At 55.3% G+C, this 21,521-nt stretch overlaps 1 protein-coding gene across 1 annotated transcript in view; it reads right to left on the minus strand.

Annotated features, from left to right (window-relative positions):
• Window positions 1-21,521, minus strand: part of CB1H4orf50 (chromosome B1 C4orf50 homolog) — a 52,851-nt gene that overhangs the window by 20,329 nt on the left and 11,001 nt on the right. The window contains exons 4-9 of the mRNA XM_032593083.1: window positions 19,278-19,888; window positions 15,637-15,694; window positions 10,853-11,054; window positions 10,336-10,463; window positions 7,071-9,503; window positions 6,388-6,393 (exon numbers count right to left, since the gene is read on the minus strand). Coding sequence (XP_032448974.1) covers window positions 6,388-6,393; window positions 7,071-9,503; window positions 10,336-10,463; window positions 10,853-11,054; window positions 15,637-15,694; window positions 19,278-19,888 — 3,438 coding nt within the window. The remainder of the gene's footprint in view (window positions 1-6,387; window positions 6,394-7,070; window positions 9,504-10,335; window positions 10,464-10,852; window positions 11,055-15,636; window positions 15,695-19,277; window positions 19,889-21,521) is intronic.

Raw genomic sequence — 21,521 nt, forward strand, 5'->3', positions numbered from 1 at the left:
TGCATTTTCCCCACTTTTCTTAAATCAGTACAAAATTGTCTCTCACTCTTTTTGGGTCAGACATGGGCAGCTTTCATACGGACGTTATGGGGAACTTCTGGGAGGCAGCAAGGCGGGAAGGAGAGGTAATTTAGCACTCTGGGAAGGGTGATTAAATGACAGTGACGCTGCGTCCCCCGATGGTTCTGGACTCTACAGTTTTATTTTCTAGTAACTTCTATACGGAGACACATACACTCAGGCACGCACAAACACACATTCTTTTCTACATAACATTGAACACACCGTGTATTTTGCATCCTGCTTCTCCCCTTTAATACCATGCCATGAGCATTCTTCCAAATTAGTAAAGAATACTGAAAACACTGTGTTAGCACACGGGAAGCCTTCTGCACCGTGCTGGAGGTGCAGGTCATTCTAAGGTTCTGCTGCTGTAACCGAGGCCGTGATAGAGACTCTGACACACGGCTCCTGCCCAGACTCCGAGCCCTTCCGTGGGATCACCAGGGAGGGGGTTTTCTGGGTCCAGGACCCAGAGTATCAAGAAGTTCCCAGTTCCCGTGCGAAAGTGGCCTGTGAAGGAGCAAATCTGCTAATCACGGCTCCATTTGCGGGAGCCCAGGAGCTCGAGGCTTCCCGGACCCTCAATCTCACTGGGGTGGTCCACCTTCCAACTAAGGCAGCCGCCCTGGGAATCTGAGGCCTGGGAAAGCCATGCCTGCCTCGCGCTCCTGGCCCCGGGTGGTGAGCCATCCTGCCCGGTGAGGAGAGAGAACACCGTGTTGAGGACACAGCCTGCCCCACGGCTGATGAGGCCTCCGCCTCGTTAGCAAGGAATCCGAGAGCAGGATGTGGTTTTCTTCTAATTAATAGAAATTCACAGAGCGTGGGCCTGAGACGCACAGGCTGGGCCCTGTCAGGAACAGATGGGTTCTCCGGATGGCTCCATGAAATCCGGCTCTAAGACTTGCAAAACAACTTGGCCTTTCTGGGAAGTTTGGTGCCTTCGCTGTGTCCTCCCCCCCCCGGTCCCCCCCTCCCCTCCAGGACTTGGACGAGGGCTTTGCCCCAAGGATCCTGAGAGAAAAACCCCCATGCGTTCTAAGGAGAATGCACGTGTGGGGTGGGGGCCAGCAGCCTGGTGAACGGCCCCGTGACCCACTTGTTCCCTAACAGACTATCGGCACAGGCTCCAGCCACACGCCGTACTTGGGCTGAGAGCCACGGTGCACACGGCCCTCTGGGAGCTCTGTCTGCAGGGGGGGACTGGCAGGGCGCGGTAAGGGGAAGGCCAGGAGGCACTGAACCAGAGGCACCCACTGCCACCCAGGCGGGCGGTGGCGAACGTTGTCACAACTGCTCTGTGGGCGGGTCAAGGGCCACACAAATCTGTAGCATTTGCCGATTTCCATGGCGTAAAGGTCCCCACTGTGAGCCACGACACGCTATGAAAATGGCATCACACCTCCACCCTGAGGCCGTCCTGGGGTGCCAGGAGGAGATGCCCCCCAAAAGAAGACCCCGCAGATGAGCCACAGGTCCCAGGAGGAAGTGGGGTCGAGGAGGGGCAGAGCAAGGAGGCCAGCGTGCAGAGCGTAGGACGTATGCAGCAGTAGCCAAGGCTCCCGGGCTCATGATCCGCCAGAAGGAAGGTGGAGTTCACACCAAGTGCAAGAGGGAAAAGGCAGAAGGGTTTTAAGCAGAAGAACAACACGATCGGGTTTTGACTTAGGATGATGGAAAGGGGAGGCTTCCTCATGCTCTGCCTCTTGTGCATCCACAAACCTCATTTCTTTCAACTCTGGCTCTTGTCTGGAATCCTCCCTTCTTTCAGCTCCAAATTCCTCCGCCCTGGCATCGTGTCTTGGCATCGTCTCTTGACTGCAAAGTCGTCTTGACTGTTCCCCTGCATCCCCCTGGCCCTTTGCCTCACAGCACACAGTGATCTTTTTACACAAGAAATTGAACCATGTTGTTCTCCTGCTTAAAACCCACCAGCGGCTTCCCATTGCACGTACAAAGGATCCTAACGGGGGCCTGCAGGCTGTCCCCCCTCTGCCCCGTCTCACACCACACCCACCCTTTCCCACGTGATCCCACCACGCTGGCTCCTCTGTTCTTCCAGTGAGCCAGGCTCACTCCTGCCCCAGGGCCTTGCCACTTACTTCTGCCTCTGCCTGAAAAGCTCTCTGCCTGTTGCTCCTTCCCCACCTTGAAATGCTCAGCTTGATATTCCTCCCCTCCGAGTCCAGTCCCTAGCAGGTCTGACTGGCTGAGATTGGACAGCTACAGAATCTGGGGAAATGCATAAAGCAATTCTTTGCGAGCATTGAGTGGCAGCCGAGGCAGGGCTACAATCCTGGAGGGAAAGGATGTACATCAAGGTGAGCTCCATTTCTCCCTGGATTTCTCTCTGGCGCATTTTCCAAAGCCTGGGCCAGGAGTGGAGCCCAGGCCGTGCGGCGGTCCTGCTAGATGGAGGGCTCAGAGGCTGGGGATCAGAGGCGCTCTGATATCTGGGTCTGGGGAACAAAGTAACAGGAAGGAGAGAGCCTGGCACTGCCCCGGAAATGCCCCCTTGGGTCCTTGGCTGAATTCTAAGCTGAGCAGCATAGTGTGGGACTCTGGGGCCTCGCAAAGGAGAGCAACTGGTCGGCCAATTGCTGGAGAGACCTCAGCAGTGGCACACCGTCACCAAGTTGGCAGACTTTCGGCCAAGCCCCAGTTGAGCGTCCTCGGCAAATACTCAGGGGCCTCAGCTGCTACCACTGAAAGTCTGGGACCCAGGAGCAAGGTCCACACCATAGGAGGACAATCAGGCCCTAGGACGGGGTTGAAACTCACATACACCTGCACAGGAATGATACGGTCTGCTGATCATCCCACGACCTGCCAGAGGAAGACACACTCAGGAGTCGCTACCACATCTCATCCTACACGATGTCCAACATACAAAAGATTTTGAAAATTACCAGACACATGAAGAAGATGGAAAATGGACTTAACCAAGAAGATAACCAAAGATCAACCAAACAGTTGATAAAAACAGACCCAGAGAGGGGTGCCTGGGTGGCGCAGTCGGTTAAGCGGCCGACTTCAGCCAGGTCACGATCTCGCGGTCCGGGAGTTCGAGCCCCGCGTCAGGCTCTGGGCTGATGGCTTAGAGCCTGGAGCCTGCTTCCGATTCTGTGTCTCCCTCTCTCTCTGCCCCTCCCCCATTCATGCTCAGTCTCTCTCTGTCCCAAAAATAAATAAAAACGTTGAAAAAAAATTAAAAAAAAAAAAACAGACCCAGAGATATCTAGATATTGGCATGAGCAGACAAGACCTTCAAAATATAGGAAAGATTGGGGTGCCTGGGGGCTCGGTTGGTTAAGCATCTCACTTCAGCTCAGGTCATGATCTCATGGTTTGTGGGTTTGAGCCCCACGTCGGGCTCTGTGCTGACAGCTTGGAGCCTGGAACCTGCTTCGGATTCTGTGTCTCCCTCTCTCTCTGCCCCTGCCCTGCTCGCACCCTGTCTCTCTCTGTCTCTCAAAAATGAATAAATGGTTCATTTAAAAGAAAATGAACCATTTAAGAAAAGAAAAGAAAAGGAAAGAAAAGAAAATGGTTCATTTAAAAAATATTTTTTTAATATAGGGAAGATAGACAAAATGAATGAAAAGATGGGAGTATTTCAATAGAGAATCAGAATCTCTTTAAGAAGGATAAAATGGATATTCTAGAGCCAAAAAAATAGAACAAATGAAATGAAGAACTCATAGGATGGAATTATCAGAAGATAGGACACAAGAGAACACAGGATTAGTGAACTAAACACAGGTCAATAGAAAATCCAAAGTAACGCACAAATATTTTTTAAAAAGGAAGAAACAGAACAGTTTCCAAAGATGTGGGATAGAGTCAAAAACTCTGGATATCCAGGAAATGAGAGAAAAATAGGACAGAACAACATATTTGAATAAATAACGACCCCAAATTCTCCACACTTGATTAAAAAAACCCTCGAATCTACCATTTTAAGACGCTCACAAAAATCCAAGCAGGATAAATATAAATAAAACCACACCAGGCACATCACAGTCAATTTGCCAGAACCCAAAGATAAAAAGGAAATCTTAAAGCAGTCAGAGACAAAATAACACATGTATTTCAGAAAAACAAAACCAAGCAAAAAAAAAAAAAAAAAAAAAAAGGACTCGGATAAAAACAACCAATTTTTGAACAGAAGCTATGGTAACCAGAAGGCAACTCAATGAGATCTTCAAAGGGCCAAAAGAGGGGGAAATATCTGCCTACCTAAAATTCTAAATCCAGATCCTCACCAGAAGAAATAACCAAGTTCTTCGGACAGAAGGAAAACAGATCCCCAGGACTGAATGCACAGCTCAGACACGTGAGGACATGTGGGAAACGTAGATCATTGCTTGCTTTAAACAACAACAGTAACAACGCCTCGTGACATTTATTAGACAGAGACATAATATATATGCTAAAAATGAAGAAAAGAACAAAGAGGAATGGAGATAAACTGTTAAAATTTTTGCATTGATCATTAATAATTATTCACTTATTTGGGACTTCTGCATTACCTGCTAAAAGTACCAATGTAAGGTACATTTAAATAATTAACAGGTACACTTTGAAATCTCTAGGGCAAATACTGAAAAAATGAGGAACAGAATGAGCTAACGGAGAAGAAAAATGAATAATAGAAAATATTTATGAATACCAAAAGCAAAGGCCAGAAAGGAGAAACAGAACAGAACAGACAAAGAGAACAAAAACCCAATTCTATCATCACATGCGTGAAATGTACGTGGACCAAACACCTGAACTGGAAAGCAGAGGCTGTGGAACTGAGCTAAGTGAAAACACACCAGTCGCATGCTATTTCGAGGATGCCCGTGGGTTGGATGCAAAAGGATGAATGGTGTACAAGAAGTTGAGGATTCCATGAAAACACTAAGGGAAGAAGCTGATGTGCCTACTTTAATGTCAGACAAAGTATAATTTGGGCAAGAAGGCTGAGAGATAATGAGGGACCCTTCATCACGATCAAAGAATCAAGTCAGCAGGAAAACGTAATTTTAAGTCTGCGTGTATCTTATAAATAGTTTCCACGGGCACCTGGGTGGCTCAGTCGGTTGAGCGTCCAACTTCGGCTCAGGTCACGATCTCACAGTTTCGCGAGTTTGAGCCCCTCATTGGGCTCTGCGCGGACAGCAAGGAGCCGACCTCAGATCCTCTGTCCTCCTCTCTCGTTCTCTCTCTCTCAAAAATAAATAAACGTTAAAGAAAATTTCCAAATATATGAATCAAAACTAATATAACGCCAAGAAGAAATACACAAATGCACACTCAGAGATTGCAAACGTATCTGTGTAAATAACAAAACACATGGACAAAATGTTGGTGAAGACACAGAATATCTGATTAGCACAATTAACCACCTTGGACTGATCACAATCCTCAAGAACTCTGGAATAGTCACTCCTTACAAGGACCTCCAGGATACCTACCAAAATAGACTATAACCTGGTCGCTAGAACAAATCTCAAACTTTAAAACAACTAAAACAATATAGTGTATGTTTTCTGACCACAGTGAAATAAAACTACGAATCAGTAACGAAAACATAACCAAAAAAGTCAGCAGGTGCTTGGGAACTCAGCAACACGTTTCTGAATAACCCATGGGCCAAGAGAGATGCCGCAAACAGGAATTAGAAACTACTTTGAACCAAATAGACATAAAGCACAACATATCAAAATGTGGGGAATGTAGCTGAAGCAGTGCTCAGCAAGCATTGCAAAGACTTAAGTGCACAGATCACAAAAGAAGAACCTGCTGAAAATAAACGATCTAAGCTTTCAACACAAGACGCAAGAAAAAGAGAAGCCAACTAAATCAAAACAAAGGGGAAGAAAGGGAGCGATTCTGTAAACAGAATCCGGTGAAATAAAATACAGACATACAATGAAGAAAATCAGCAAAACCCAAAGAGAATCCTTTGCAACGAATGACAAAATTGCTGCAGAGAGAGAGAGAGAGAGAGAGAATATGGGTCAAAGGGCTCAACGCTAGATGTCTTAACAGATATGCAAGACCACCGTGAGAGTGATGAGCATTTCTTCCTGTGATTCCTGAACATCGATTACCGTCCACACGTGTGGACAGTGACTCGGGGAAGCCCATGTCTTGGCCAAATCACAGACGTGGTTAAGTACAGAGCTGGGTTTGACCTCAGAGTGAGTCCTAAAGCCTCTGTTCTTTCCGTTGTCCCTTTCAAGACCCAATGCAGAGCCTGATGAAGGTGTTAGCCAACCTATGGTGGTGATCGTATTGAAACATATAAATGTTTCAAGTCAACACGTTGTGTACCTTAAGCTTATACAATGTTATATGTCAATTATATCTTTAAAAGAGAGAGAGAAAGAGAGAGACTCAATGTGCAGAATTAGGACCTGGACTGCTTGAAAATCTCCTGGATCTGAAAATATGAGCTCTTCTCTTAAAAAACAAAAGAATTTTTTTTAATGTTTACTTATTTTTTGAGAGAGAGACAGAGTGTGAGCGGGGGAGGGGTAGAGAAAGGGAGGCACAGAATCCGAAGCAGGCTCCAGGCTCTGAGCTGTCAGCACAGAGCCCGACGTGGAGCGTGAACCCACGATCTGCGAGATCATGACCTGAGCTAAAGCTGGACGCTTAACCGACTGAGCCTCCCAGGTGCCGCTGAAAACGTGAGCTCTGATGTTAAAGCTGAACACGGCCCCCTCCGCCGCCATCTCACCCGACACCCGTCTAAACAGCCTGAGCAGAGGGGCAGGCTTGTGTCTCAGGTTGTGCACAGGAAGGGGCCATCCGGGTGGGAGTCCACCCTTCCTGCGACCTGACGGCCCAAGTTATTTAAAGTTCCCCGTGCCCGCGTTCTCGCATCTGCTAAATGGGGACAATGATCGTCCCTCCTCCGAGGGCTGCTGGACGCTCACCTGAGGAAAGGGGACGCTCCGCACTCTAGAAAGTTAGCAAGATGATGAGAAGGCACCGATTCCAGATCAACCTACCTGGGGGCCGTTGCTTGCCCTCAGAGCTCGCCCTGGGTCTGCAGAACACCATGGTCTTTTCTCCTCCTTTTCCAAACGTGCTTCTCTCGCTCCTGCTCCGTCGATGTTTCCTCGCGGGGCACTGGATACCTCGGCACTTCCCCCCACCAGCGACGAAGCAGCTGAATTGCCATCATTTCTGGAATTCTCCATGCGTAAGGAAGGCCCCATCCACCTGCCAGCCAGACCCGGTTTCTCCTCCAAGGGCGGCCCGTGGGCTTCTGCGGTCAGTTGCCCTGACAGCTGAGTCACCTGCACCCCCCTTTCCACAGCACCCTCCTTGCCCCCCACCATCTTGCTTTCCCCCTGCGGACCCTCCTCCGCTCTCACCAAGCGGCCCCCAGCTGTGCTGGCCCCCAACGCGACTTCTGTCTCCAGGACGCAGAGCCTGCTCAGAAGATGGGCGTTCTCCCCCCTGAAGGCCTGGACCGTGTCTTCTATCCCCAGCACCACGCCCTTCATCAGCTCTTTGTAACTGACCCCGAGCTCCGAGATCAGCGCCTTGAGCTCCCGGTTTTCCATTGTGACGTGCTCCATCACACCCTTGGATTTTCTGGCGCTCTCGGCCATGGCTCTCTGAAGCTGGGCCAGGCGCCCTTTCAGCTGCTCGTTCTCCTCTTCGAGCTCGGAAATTTTGCCGTAACTTTTCCCGTTGCAGTCTTCCAGGTCAGAAACGACCTGTCGGTATTGGGCCAGCTCCCTCTTCAAGAGCGCGATGTCTCCGACCAGCGTGCTGTTGTCCTGTTCGAGGACCGCCATCTTGGTCACATTTCTCTCCCTCTCTTCCTCGAGGGCGCACACTTTTCGACGGCATCTCTCTCGGTCGCCCCGCAGCTCGGCGTTGTCACGTAAAACTTGGCTTCTCTCTCGTTTCAGCCCAGAAATGAGCTGGTGAAACCTTCTCCTCTCTTCTTCAAGGGCTCTCAGTGGCTGGGAGGGCTGGTTCCCACCCAGCTCGGAGGGCCACTCTGGACCTGGACCCACGTCATCTGAATCAGGCACCATCCCTGGGAGAACGGTGCTGGTCCCCAGGACCTCCGTCCCGCCTGGTCCGACCTCTTCGTCGGTCCCCCCGGGTCTGACCTCTCTGGCCAAACAAATATCCGAGCCCTGGTTTGCCAAAGCCTGCTGGGAGTGAGCATTCTCCGGGGGGCTGTGCTGTTTCCGAGCCAAGCTCTTGCTTCCTCCGGCCGGCGTGGAGGTTGGCCACCATCGCCCCCCACCCCCACGCTGCAGGATGGAGAGTTGCTGGGAAGAAGCTTCTGCCTCCTTCCCAAATTCATCTCTTCTGAGCTCAGACCTGTCAGGTTGTTGGCTCAGAGCCCACGGATCACTGGTAGGTTCAGTTCCCCTGGGTGGAAAGGCCGATCGGGGAGACAGTGTCAGACCTCCCTCCGCCACCGGGGAGAGCGTTTCCTGGTGCTCACGTTCCTCAGGGCCAGGCTCCCCTGGGATATCCCTGTGGGCCAGACAAGACCCTTCTAGAGATGGTGCTTTCTCCTCCTTCTCTCCTTGCCTTTGGTCCCCAGGGCTTTCCTCTTGCAGATTCGGAGCATTTGCAGACCACACGAGCGTTTCCTCCTCGCCCTGCCCTGCAAGGAGCTGAGTGCCTCCTGGACTTGGCCTCTGGGAGCCCTGGGTCCTGGCTGGGGGGGCCTCTTCCTCCTCCGGTGACGAAAGCCCTCCCTCCCTCCACCTCCTACTCAGGGGTGCGGGACCCTCAGTTGACACGGAGGCCTCCTCCTGCAAAAGAGGCCATGGGAGCTTTGGCCTGGGCCAAGGGCAGGAGACAGAGGCCTGGGTTTCTGAGGCCCCGTTCTCGACCGGCTCGCCCTCTGGGGCTCTGACGCCGTCCCCCAGGCTCGGGTTGTCTCGGCTTTCCTGACTTAGCTTGCTCTCATCACCAAGGTCTGCCTCCTTCCTGCCCCGACTCCTCCTTGCCCCCTGCTCCTCGGTTCTCCACTCTGGGGGCCCTCCTCCCTCCTTCCAAGCGCCTTTCACATCTCTGGGTGACTTGAATTTGTGACTTGAGATCTGGGGGGGCTCGTGGCAGAGGGAGGCATTCTGGCCCCTTCTCCAGTGGGGATCCCGGCAGGTGGGTCCTCCGGCTCTGGGGGCAGGTGGGAACCTGGCGTCCAGCATCCGTCGCATCTGGGATTCTTGTGGAGAAGACTCCCGGAGCAGGAGCAGTGGCGGCAGGGAAGGGGGGTCCCCGGCCGGCCCCCAGGGAGGGAGTGTGGACGTCTGCACCAGGACCTGGGCAGCTGCTAGCCTCTGCTCCGAAATCCCGGCCAGCTCCACGGGGAGGAGTGAGCCATCCCTGTACTGGCCCGGGGGGCAGCCACAGATGAGGAGAAAAGTCTGCGCATCCAAGCTGGGCTCAGCCGGAGTCCGCTAGGGATGGGAAGAGAAGAGAAGGGAAGGGAAGGGAAGGGAAGGTGTGAAGCGAGCCCTGCCTCTCTTTAGTCCCCCACACCTCTCAGACCTCATCTCCTGATGCTCTTGGTGCTTCCTCACCCAGCCACACGGGCCTCCCTGGCACACCAAGCCTGGTGCCACCCCAGGGCCTTTGCACCTGCTCTTCCCTCTGCCCAGAATATCCCTCCCCAGATCCCCTCGTGGCTTACTCTCAACTGATGCATGTCTCTGCTCAGACGTTACTTCCTCAAGAAGCCCCTGACTGTTTCCCCACACGGTTCATGTTCCCTTTTACTGTGCTCCCCTCCCCACATCCCGCTGCACATCTACGTGGGCATCGTCTAACGCCCCTCAGCCCTGCGTGTCCAATACGGTAGCCACAGGCCACCGGCCACCAGCCACATTCCAAGAGCACCGGACATTTCCGTAGTTGTGGGAGATCTAGGGGACAGGGCGGGGCAGGGCCCTGGGCCTAGACCAGTGCCGGGCCCGCAAGACATACTAATTCAGTGCATGTATCCAGGGAGGAGACTGGGCCAGCTCACAGGCTGGGCTGGGGAGGGGCTGCTAGGAGGGAGGGGGGCCTGGGAGGGGCAACTTGGCTCCGTGCGGCCTGACTGACCCGCGGCCCCGGGCTGGGGACCTGCCCACTCCCCACCCAGGTCTCAGGCTGTTACAGTGCATCCCCTTGAATCTCCCTCTCAGTTAGTTCCAGAACGTTCTTCCAAGCCCTTCTTGAGCCCCTTCTCCCGCCGCCCACGCGCAGTAGGGCTGGAGCCCTGGGCTGGCAGAAAGCCTCCGACCTCACCCGTCCACGGTCAGATCCTGGGACATCTTCCAGGGTCTCATCTGTGGCCTCCAGGCCTGCCACCACAACACAGGGGCCTCGCCCGGCCCCGACACGGTCCCAGGAGCAGCACGCCTCGGAGGGCTGGCCTGGGAGGCAAGAAGACCCCAAGAGTTAAAGAGACCCTCCTAGGGGTTTTCTCACAACTGTTGCCAGTGACTGAGCCCCCTGCACTTGGGAGGCCCGGCTCTTCTCACGGACTCACGTCCTCCGAGCCCCAGAGACAGCCAATGGCCGCAACCTTCCAGGCGAGGAAACCGAGGCTCGCGGATGGGGAATGACTGTACCTTCTCCGGCTGTGTGGCATCGAGCAAGCGACACTACCTCTCTGAGCCTTAGCTTCCCCTCTGCAGAATGGGGCAGTCGCCCCCCCCCCCGCCGCCCCGCTCCCGCCCCGGCACACTAGCATGTCCTAGGCGAGCTAGCCCGTCAGCGGAGGTCCACGCAGGCACCCGACGCACCCGACGCACCCACACACCTGCTGAACTTCTCGGGCCAGGGGCGCCGGGGGAGCAGAGGGTGGTCTGCAAGCCTCGGCTTCGGCAGGCATCCAGGGCGCCCTCCCCGGGCAGGGCCAGTGGCTCGTCCTGAAGCTGGCTCAGGGCGTCCTTGAGGAAGACACAAGGAGGGAGCTGGGAGGATGCTTCCTCCAACGACTCGGGAGGGAGCCGGGTCCCCAGCTGAGAGCAGAGGGCATGAGGCCTGACCCTGGCCCCAGTGCCCTTGGTCCGAAGGCCAAACCCCTCCTATTGGCACGACTCAGTTCAGCAGACAACGAGGTGTGGCACTCGGTTCTCCGAGGAGTGTCTGTCCGGCCAAGATGCCCCCGGGCTCCCTAGTCCCCTCTCTTTCCCGAAGGTCCTCTGTGTCCCCCCAGCAGAGGCAGGTGCCTGCCCGGGGGCCCCAGGCAGTCCTGTCTTTCAACCGTCAACAAGTCCCAAATGCTGCAGCCAAGGGTCTCCAGGGGACACCCCTCCCCTTGGCCTCTCCCAAACGGCAAGCCAGCTGTGCGGACGGAGCTTCCCTGAGCCGGCACCCGCCCTGCAGGGCATCGTGCAGACCCGGCCCAGCGCCGATCCACCGTCCACGAGGGGCTGGGGACGGGCCCCCTCCGGCTTCCCACAGCCCCCGCTACTTGGAACCAGGTTCTAATGGGCGCTGTTTGCTTCTGCCCTTGCTTCCCCACTAGACCTTGAGTCCGTCAAGCCTTCCACTTGGCCTCATGTGGTTGGCGCCCTCACCTTGGCCTGGCACACATTAGGTGCTTAATAAACGTTCGATAGATGGATGGGCAGAACTTGCAGAAAGACAGGTATGCAGCACTTATTCAGCAAACACTTATTAGGCTCCGACTGTGTGTCCGGTGCTATTCTAGGTGCAGGGGTAACAGAGAAGAACAGGTAACATCGTCCCCCTGTCCCCTGTCCCCCGGCTGCTCACCTGCTCTCAGCAGAGCCCTGCATCGACACCTAGCCAGGCCTCCCGTCCCCCCACATCCCACTCACAGTGCCAGGGACCCCCCCTAGCTTGCACTCTCACACCTACAAGGCCTCCCGTGCCTCCCCCTCCCCAGGCTGGGATCAGTTCAAGGCTGACATAATACACTGTCGGGGTGGGGGCAGGGGGGCTGATACTCCTCGCCCTGGTTTCTGCTCACGGTGGCCTCCCCGCCCCTCCCCAGCCGGCTTCTTGCCTGCCTCTGCACGTCCGCAGATGCTGTTCCTTCTGCCTGGCTACACGTCTTCCTAGGAAGGACGGGGGTTGCCCGCACCTCTCTCTCTGCCCCTCCCTGCACACCCCGCTCAGCAGTGGAGCCATCCCGGTGAGAATGGAAACCAGATCAGGTTGCTCTCCTGTCTCGGATGTCCCACGCTTCCCGCTGTGCAGAAAGAGGAAACCGCGGCCCCACTGCCCCCACCCTCGTTCTGCTCCTTAAAGGGACCCTTCTCCCCGCAACGCTGCCTCAGAGCCCTGCACCCCTAGTGCCTTCTGCCTGCCTCTCTTCCCACCCCTCTGCCCGGCCAACCTGCTCTTCTCTGGGCTCCGCGTAAAGGCCAGATCTTCAACGAGGGCTTCCCTGGCCCTCCCCCAAATCAAGTCCCTTCCCTCCCTCTAGCATCTTCCGCTCACTCTCTGGGTTTGGGACCTCCCGGCTGTCTGTGTGATGTCACGTCCAGCGTCCTCACAGACCAGGCACCTCAACCCCGGCTGCACCTTAGAATCCCCCGGGGGCTTTGCCACAGAGCAGGGCCTCGGCCCAGAGCCCCCAAAGCCAGAGGGACCTGGGCGCCGGCCTCGTGTTCCGCGTGTGGGGTTTTGATTTCATCAAAATCACCACCAGAAAGAGGGGGAGAAGAGGAAACGGAGGAGAGAGGAGGTCGTGAGAGGAAGAGGAGGGAGCAGGATGGACAAAGGGAGACAGAGGCTCCACGTGGAGGGGAGCAAGAGAGCGATGGCAAGGAGGAGGGAAGAAGGGAGGAGGGAGAGCCGGGAGGGCAGCGTCGAAGGCCAGCACCGCAGCTCTGTTTGCTTCTGTTTGGATTTCGTTCCGATACCCAAGTTGACTTCAATTCGGTTCAACAAATACTTGCCGGGCCTCAGCAAAGTGACAGACCCTGTTCTGGAGCTGGGGACACCGCCGCGGATAAAACACACAGACCCCCCCCCCGCCTCCGGGAGGTGACTTGGTGGGGGAGGGGGACATCCTAGAAGAAGGTGCTACACGCCCTTCATTTCACAAGTGACCAAACCACTACTCAGAGAGGGACAGTGGCCGGTCCAAGGTCACACAGCACACACGGAGGGAGAACAGAACCAGAGCTCGGGTCTTGAACTGGGTCCGAGCTTTCTCTGCCCTTCCCTGCCTCCCCACCCCCGCTCAGTCTTGTCAACCCTTCCTGCCTTTTGGTGCTCGGGATGGGGGGGGGGGAGGGCAGCGGCCCCCAGTTTTACGTGGCTTCAGCTTTCACATGCAATTATGGGGAAAGATAAGCAAAAAAGAGGAAAATGAGGAATACAGAGCTATCCGGACACAAACACGATCAGTGTGTCAGAATATATCCATCCACCTGGGCTTTCTTCTATGCAGAGACACTTAAATTCTTCCAAAAGTCCGTTTCTACAAAATGCCCATTTTTGCCTCATGCGTTTCTCATTTGATGATACGGAAGGATCATCTCCCCACAAGTTCTCCCATAACGTGGTGTTTTACGGCTGCCTCGGAACCTCTGACAGAGGGGATGCCTTAGCTTACCAAGTCAGGGCCTTCTAATTGTCCGTTTAGGTTGTTCCGATTCTCACCAACTATAAACCGCACTGGGGCACTTTTAATGTTTGACCAGTATTCAGAATAAAATGGGACCTTTTGTGTATGTGTATTTATTCTGTAACTAACGGACTTGATCTTTCTGTGGAAGACCACTAGACATTCGTCTTTCCTTTTGTGTTACTTGCACGTCCGTGGCTCTGCTGTGTTTTATTTTTTGACCCTGCCGGCCCACGCTTTAAAGCCCTTGCTGACTACTGGAGTCCCAAGTATGCAATACAGACTTCTGCACAAGTGAGAGCCAGAGCGGGGACGGGGCTGCCTGGAACTTGAACTTGCTGCACAATGAAACGATTCCTGTAAACGCCACCAGGGGGCGCTCTACCCACACTGCCGGGGCAGAGACGTTCTGGGAGCTTCCCACATTCTTGATGCTGGGGTCACCAGGAGCTTGATCTCTGCTCTGGCATGACATTTTTAAGTGTGTAACTTTTCATCTCCCTGCACAAGCCCTCCCTCTAGTCCAGACCACAGTCCCTGGGCTGTCCCCTGCTGTAGCAGTCTATGGCCCAGGTCTCCCCTACCTGCCCCTGTGTCTGTCTCCCCTATAAAATTTCAAAGAGCAGGGTCACCCTTCCAGCCCCGGTGCCCTTTCTTGTCTTGCAAACCACAGTCCTTTGAACTATCCTCTCACCCGTGCCCTGAACAGAAACGCTCTCCCCAAACTCCTCCCCAGGCCACGGTTTGTCATTGCAGTGGCCCGTCCCTTCAGGGACCTGGGCCCCAAGGCATTTGTTTTGGAAACTGGATGGTGTGTGATCCCAGGCCAGTGGCGTGCCTTCTCTGGGCTGTGAGGCTGGGTACAAGGACAGGGGGATTCCTGCCTGGCTACCTCCCAGCGCTGATGAGATCCGGCTTGGAAAAGTGCTTGTAAATACAAAGCAAATAAAGCACCTTCCCGTGACGGTTCACTTCACCATGACCCAGGACGCCCAGGGCACATCACAGGTAACCACTGGGCTGTTGAGGGGGTGGCTCCCCGATGACGGGTAACTCTTTATCTCATGTGCTTCCCCGGAGCTGGACGCCACCCGGGGTTCCCAGCGCACTGCCGTTGTGAGGCCGCCCCTCCGGCCGGGATTTTCCATTTTCCACGGGCAGCGGAGCAAATCTCTTTTCGTGGTCGCTTGCCCACTGAACCGCTAGCTTGCCAAGCACCTCCCGGCCATGGTCAGGGCCCGGGGTTCAGGGCTGACTCAGACGAGGAGCAAACACCAGCCAGGCCCTGCACAGAGAGAATTAGGGCCTCCAGAAGTGGGTCATGGCACTACAGGGGCACTGAGGAGCGAATGAGCTGGAGGTCAGGAAAGTCTTCTTGGAGGAAGTGGTATTCCCACTGAATGGAGAGAGGGTAGCAAGGGTTTTTAGAGCAGCCGAGGAGAGCAGGTGGTAGGAGCTTCCAGAAGCAGGGAAGGCTACAGGATGCAGAAGCTTCTAGACACAGGGAAGGCTGCAGGCTGCAGAAGCTTCTAGACACAGGGAAGGCTGCAGGCTGCAGAAGCTTCTAGACACAGGGAAGGCTGCAGGCTGCAGAAGCTTCTAGACACAGGGAAGGCTGCAGGCTGCAGAAGCTTCTAGACACAGGGAAGGCTGCAGGCTGCAAGAGCCTGCAGCATTCAGGGGCCTGCAGGAGTTCAGTGCGGCCAGGACAGGGTGGGGGTGGGGGGCTAGTGGGCAATAAGCCTGGAGGAGCCCAGCCTAGAGTGTGGGCACCTTGAAGGCCATGGGTAGGAGGTTGAACTTGATCCCAGAGTGACAGGAGCCAGGAGGTTTACAAAAGGAGATTATTTGGGGCTTACCATGCCTATGCAGACAAAGGTGCTGAACACCTGGCTATAGCTCTTAGCACCCCCCCCCCGGCCTCCAACCCCTTTGGAAACATACTGTCGGCTTCCGGAAACCACACACGCGTGCCATGTTCTCAGAACTCTGCCTACAATCCTGTAGGAGTGCCGCCACGGGCCGCTGAACTTGATACAATTCTCCACTGAGACCCTGAAGGTCGACGTGTGGCTGGGCAGTTTTGTTATCAGTAGGTTCTAGCACTGAAATTTTAAACCTCAGCTATACTCCCCTGAAAGCTGGTACCTGGCTGGCATTTTATGCCTCCCCAGGAGCCCTCTCCAGACGGCCATTTTTGACCCCAAAATGCCCCAAGTCGGGGCTGGCACTGCCCTCTGAGAATAAGACAGACCCCAGCAGACTGTCACAGCCTGTGGCCCTGGGTCCGGCCCATATTCTTTTTTAAAAAATATTTATTTACTTCTTTTGAAAGAGAGAGAGAGAGAGAGAGAGAGAGCAGGGAGGGGCAGAGAGAGAGGGAAACAGAATCCCAAGCAGGCTCCAAGCTGCCAGCACAGAGCCTGACACAGGGCTGGAACCCACAAACCGTGAGATCGTGACCTGAACCCAAACCAAGAATCAGTTCAACCGACTGAGCCACCCAGGCAACCCCAGCCCCTATTTTAAATGCCAGGGTCCCCAGCAGGGACCCACAGACTGACCGTCAGGCCCCTTCCTCAGCCCCACCCCCTCCACCTACGAGGTCTCGTCATCCTGTGCAGGCAGGGAATCGTCATAGGAACTTTCCCAGCCCCTGTCCTGAGCCCAAGCCAGGCGGAGGCACCAACGGGACACCCATTAGTACTGACTACTATGCCACCGACCAGTAAGTGCTGGAGGGCAGAGCATGGCACTCAAAAGTCCAAGGAGGCACAGCTCCTGCCCCACTACTTAGCATGTCCGTGACCCTACTATGAGGTTATGGCCTCTCCGTGCCCTCACTTCCTCATCTGTGAAATAAGGACAAAATAGTGCCTCCTTCCTCAGATGGACTAGACGAGTGACAGCTAAAGAGCACGGAAAATCGCACATGGCATGAAGATGCCATTGTCAGTATCCACCCAGGCAAAGCTGGCCATGCAGCCCGTGTCCCTGCCACCTCGCGGGTCTTCACGACTGTTTGTCCAGAGGGGTACTTGTTATGGATTGAATTGTGTCCCCCAAATTCCCAAGTTAAAGCCTTCATCTCCAGTATCTCAGAATGTGACCTGATTTTGGACATGGCGGTAGGGAGGTCTTTGCAGATGCAACCAGTTACTATGAGGTCCATTAGCGTGACTGGTGTTCTTAAAAAGGGGGACGTTTGGGCACAGAGACAGACAGAGAGGGGAGATATGCCGTCAAAGCACAGAGGGAAGACAGCACCCACCAGCCCAGGAGAGGGGCTCGAACAGACCGTCCCTCACGGCCTCAGAAGCCCATGAATCCTGCCACCGCCCTGACTTTGGAGGTCAAGTTCCAGAACTGCTGTCTCAACCACTGTGTTCGTGGCAGCTCCGATAAATGACAATTTCCGTCCAGACACGATTTATGTTCCAGAATTACAATAAGGTGCCAATATAAAAATGTACACTTCTTTCCTTTTATCTGGCGAATATAATAGAGGAAGAATGAATAGACCACACAGAAGAGAGAAAACAGGGGCAGAGGGTTGCTATTTTCTTTTTTAAAAAATGACCACAGAGAAACTCATTATTAAAATGAGCCAAGCGGGCTGCCCTTCATTCCCTGAGAAAACATAGCACATTTAAAGGTCTAGTTAATTTGAAAGAGATTTATCTTATCCAAAGAAAAAGTGGATTCTGTGTGTGTGTGTGTGTGTGTGTGTGTGTGTGTGTGTTAGCTTGTTTAACGAGTGATCTTCTTTCGGTAAGGTTGCTCACTGATTTTTCCTTAGATGTAATTTGGAGGGAGGCAGGATCCGGAGCTCTTGTAAGGAGCTGAGTTAACTCTCCCTGCCAGGGAGGCAGGCTGGTGCAGGAGGAACAGAGCACTCTGGACTCCCATCAAACCTGGATCGGGCCCGAGGTCCGCTTCCCACTAGCTGTGTGACAACAGATCGATGCACTGCCTCTCTGAACCTCAGTATCCTCTATGTGGAGTGGGGATACCATTAGTACCCACCTCACAGCCTTCTTGAGCACTGAATGAAAATAATGCCTTTGAAAAACCCCCAGGAGGGTGCAGAACACAGGGCAGGAATAGGTTAAACGTGAGCTTTTACTCTACTGTCAGTCAAATGAAAGAATCAATGTCCAATCTGCTCTTGTTTGCAGATCGTAAGAAGTTCGCCCAAGGTCACACAGCTAGTCATTAAGAGAACCAGAAAGGGACGCAACCCTGTGTGCATAGTCCTGGGGACCCCCTGGGTGATGATGCTCGACCGAGGCTCCAAAGAGCCCCCGGACCTGGGCCCTGCCCTCAAGGAGCTCACAGTCTAAGGAAGGAGAACTGAAGAAACATGGACGGCACTCGCCACCAGGGAACCGTCCCCACCTTTGGAGTTGTGTGGGAGGAGGGAGAGGGGGTCATCATCTTCAGAAGGAAGACCTTACGGGCATGTGGCAGTTACATAACATGCACACCCAAGCGACTCATGTGGCCAGGGCATGGCACACGCCGGGTCTTGTTAACAGCTGGACAGCTGGATGGACAGGAGGGAAACAGATGATGAGGGATGAGGGGTAGCTGGCTCCCAGTAGAGTGGCGGATGGAGAGGCGGACAGCCAGATGGTGGGTTGAATGAGATGATGGGCATGGGTAGACAAGCAGATGGATGGATGTGCAGGCACATGGGTGAACTGGTGGATGGGTGGACGAGAAGGTGGACAGATGGGCGTGAGGTGGCTGTGCTGAAGAACGGGCGGGTGAAGGTGCGTGACGGCTATGCAGATGGGTGGGTCAGATGGACTGATTGAATGAAGGATGGATGGATGGGTGGATGGATGGATGGATGGAGGGGTGGGTGGATGGATGGAGGGAGGATGGATGGATGGATGGGTGGATGGATGGGGGGATGGGTGGATGGATGGGTGGGTGGATGGATGGATGGATGGATGGATGGATGGATGGATGGATGGATGGATGGGTGGATGGGTGGATGGTGGATGGGAGTGGGTGGATGGGTGAATGGGTGGATGGGTGGATGGGTGGATAGGTGAGTGGATGGATGGATGGATGGATGGATGGATGGATGGATAGATGGATGGGTGGATGGGTGGATGGGTGGATGGGTGGGTGGATGGATGGATGGATGGAGGATGGGTGGATGGATGGATGGATGGATGGGTGGATGGATGGATGGGTGGATGGGTGGGTGGTGTGGAATGGGGGGGGGATGGATGGGGGGGGATGGGTGGATGGATGGGTGGGTGGATGGATGGGTGGGTGGGTGAGTGAGTGGATGGATGGATGGATGGATGGATGGATGGGTAGGTGGATGGGTGGATGGGTGGGGGTGGGTGGATGGATGGATGGATGGAGGATGGGTAGATGGATGGGTGGATGGGTGGATGGGTGGATGGATGGATGGATGGATGGGTGGATGGGTGGTGGATGGGTGGGTGGATGGATGGGTGGGTGGGTGGGTGGATGGGTAGATGGATGGGTGGGTGGATGGATGGATGGATGGATGGGGCTGGTGAGGCTGGATGAGTGGATGAAGAGGAAAACTGGGGGACGGAGACGCTGGTGACTTGCAAGGGGCTGTAGGAGAAAGAGAAATCAGAAAACTCACTGGTGCCTTGGGTTGCGGCCACTTACCGGGCTGCACTGACCGGCAGAGGCAGGGCTGCGCGCGCTCTCCCCGGGGGCTTGGGCCCCCAGCTCCTCTCGCAGGCTGCGGTTTTGCTGGGCGAGGTCCTCCACCTGGCCCTGCAGGCCGATCTCCGACAGCTTGAGCTCGTAGATGCAGCAGCGAAGATCCTCCAGCTGCCCGCGGAGCCGGCGTTCCGTGGCGCGCTGCTCCCGCAACCGGCGCGCCGCTTCGTCCCGCTCGCGCTCGCCGCGCTCGGCGCGCGCCTGCAGGGCGCGCAGCTCCTCGGCCTCCCCACCGGGGCCGGCCGGGCCGAGGGCGCGGGGGCCGCGCGCGGCCGGGGCGTCCAGCTCCGCCAGCAGGAGGCCGGCCGCGTGACAGAGGCGCCGCACGTCCCGCTCCAGCCGCCGCACCTGCTCCCGCAGGCCGCGCTCCTGCTCGCGCACCAGGGCCAGCTGGCGCCGCTGTGTCCCTCGGCAGCGCTCCAGGGCCGCCGCCTGCCGCCCCAGCGCCTCGTCCTTGCGCCGCAGCCGCTCCCGCAGCCGCCGCAGCCGCCACCGCTGCCGCCTGGCCGCGCGCTCCTTCTCCAGAACCTACAAGTTGGCGGTGGAGTGAGGGCGTCAGGAAGTCAGCCCCGCACACCGTGAGCTCCCCGGTGGTGCTTGGAAGGAAACTGTGCACTGGGCCGGGTGGGCATCAGCTGGTGTGCACAGGGAGGCCCGCACTGGTGGTTCCAGTAGCGAATACCTCGGCACCACTTTATAAAGAGCTGCCTCCTGGACCCGCCTGGGTTTCCCCGCTTGTACCCAGGACCTCCCACATCTCTCCATTTCCATACCCCTCAAGCGTTCATGCCTGGCCCTGCAGAGGTCAGCCAGCCCTGGCTTCTGGTTGCTGAGACAAACCACAGCAGCCGTATTGGGAATACCCCCCAAGAACTAGGTACGGTTACTCCCCCCCTTGGGATGCTCATAAGTGGCTTGTTTCATCATCAGTCTCCACAGCCAGGATTCCAACCTCTGCGTATCTGAAAGGTCTGGAGAACACAGCTCTCTCTGTTCTTAGACCTAGCCTCCCTCCGGGCCCTTGAGCTGTGAGCTGGACTGGGGTGACCCAACCACTGGGTCACGGGAGTCACCCGCGAGTCCTGGCCCAGTTTCCAGAATGAATCGATCACAAGGGGTCAAACTATTTCTATGTGAAGCTCTCTCTCAGCCACCCGTGCCTGCTGTCGGCAGGGAGATCTGGTGGAAGACAGAACTGAGCGTGTGCGGAAGACGAAACCTGGGGACCGCTTGGCACGCTTTGTTCGACAGCTTGGTTTGGGGGACGTGGGGCAGAGAAACCTGGAGTCCGATTCCCCGGGAGGAAAACTGTCCCCAGCTATCCCGTAATCGGCGGTACGTTATCCCCTAGATGGGTCTGCCTTTATGGGCTTTCAGAAGGACCACAGGTCACTACAGAAATGAGATGGTTTTGCACGCAAATGCTTCCTGGGAACATTGACGCAACAGGACAAAACTGCCATTTGGCCCATATTGGGCATAAAGAGCACAGAGAACTCGTGCACGCACGCCTACAAAACTTGCTCCGAAGTGTGGGCATCTCTGGGGAGAGGTTCGGGGTTAGGGGGGCTGGGCTGGGTGGTAGCTGGGGCAGGCAATCTCGGAGGGTCCCCGAGCAGAGCACCTGTACCACTCTGACTTTGTGCCCCTCATCTGGAAGTGGGGCTCCTGACCGGTCTCCCCAGGAGCATACGGGTTACAGGAGACGGTAATAAGGAGATGCGTGTAGAAAAGGCTTGCGTCCCACACAACTGCTGGTCCTGCGGTGCCTCCGAGCCCCCTGACAGCACTGTCCCTGCTTGTCACCCTCGTCCTCTGTCTCCCGTCACACTGGGAACGACTCGTGACTGCAGGGCTGTGGCTGACTCGTCTTGGAAAACCTACATGTATATCGGGCACGGCCCCAAGCATATTTATTGAAGTATTTTCCACGGGGAGGTGGCATCCTTCCTGCTGGGAACCCACACAGCGCACTACCTTTCACGTGAGTGACGGCGTGCTAGGAGCTGAGACGGGCAATCCACTGTACTTTCTGCACCCAAGTTCAACGCAGAGGGCAAAGCAAAAACTGCCACTCGTATGTCTCCCTGGCATTTCGAAGGCGAATTTCAGCTCAACTGAACCCCTTATCTTTTCGTGCTCCACGTCTGTCTCCGTGAAG

The sequence above is a fragment of the Lynx canadensis genome, chromosome B1 (assembly GCF_007474595.2).
Source record: "Lynx canadensis isolate LIC74 chromosome B1, mLynCan4.pri.v2, whole genome shotgun sequence".
Classification (NCBI taxonomy): Eukaryota; Metazoa; Chordata; class Mammalia; order Carnivora; family Felidae; genus Lynx; species Lynx canadensis.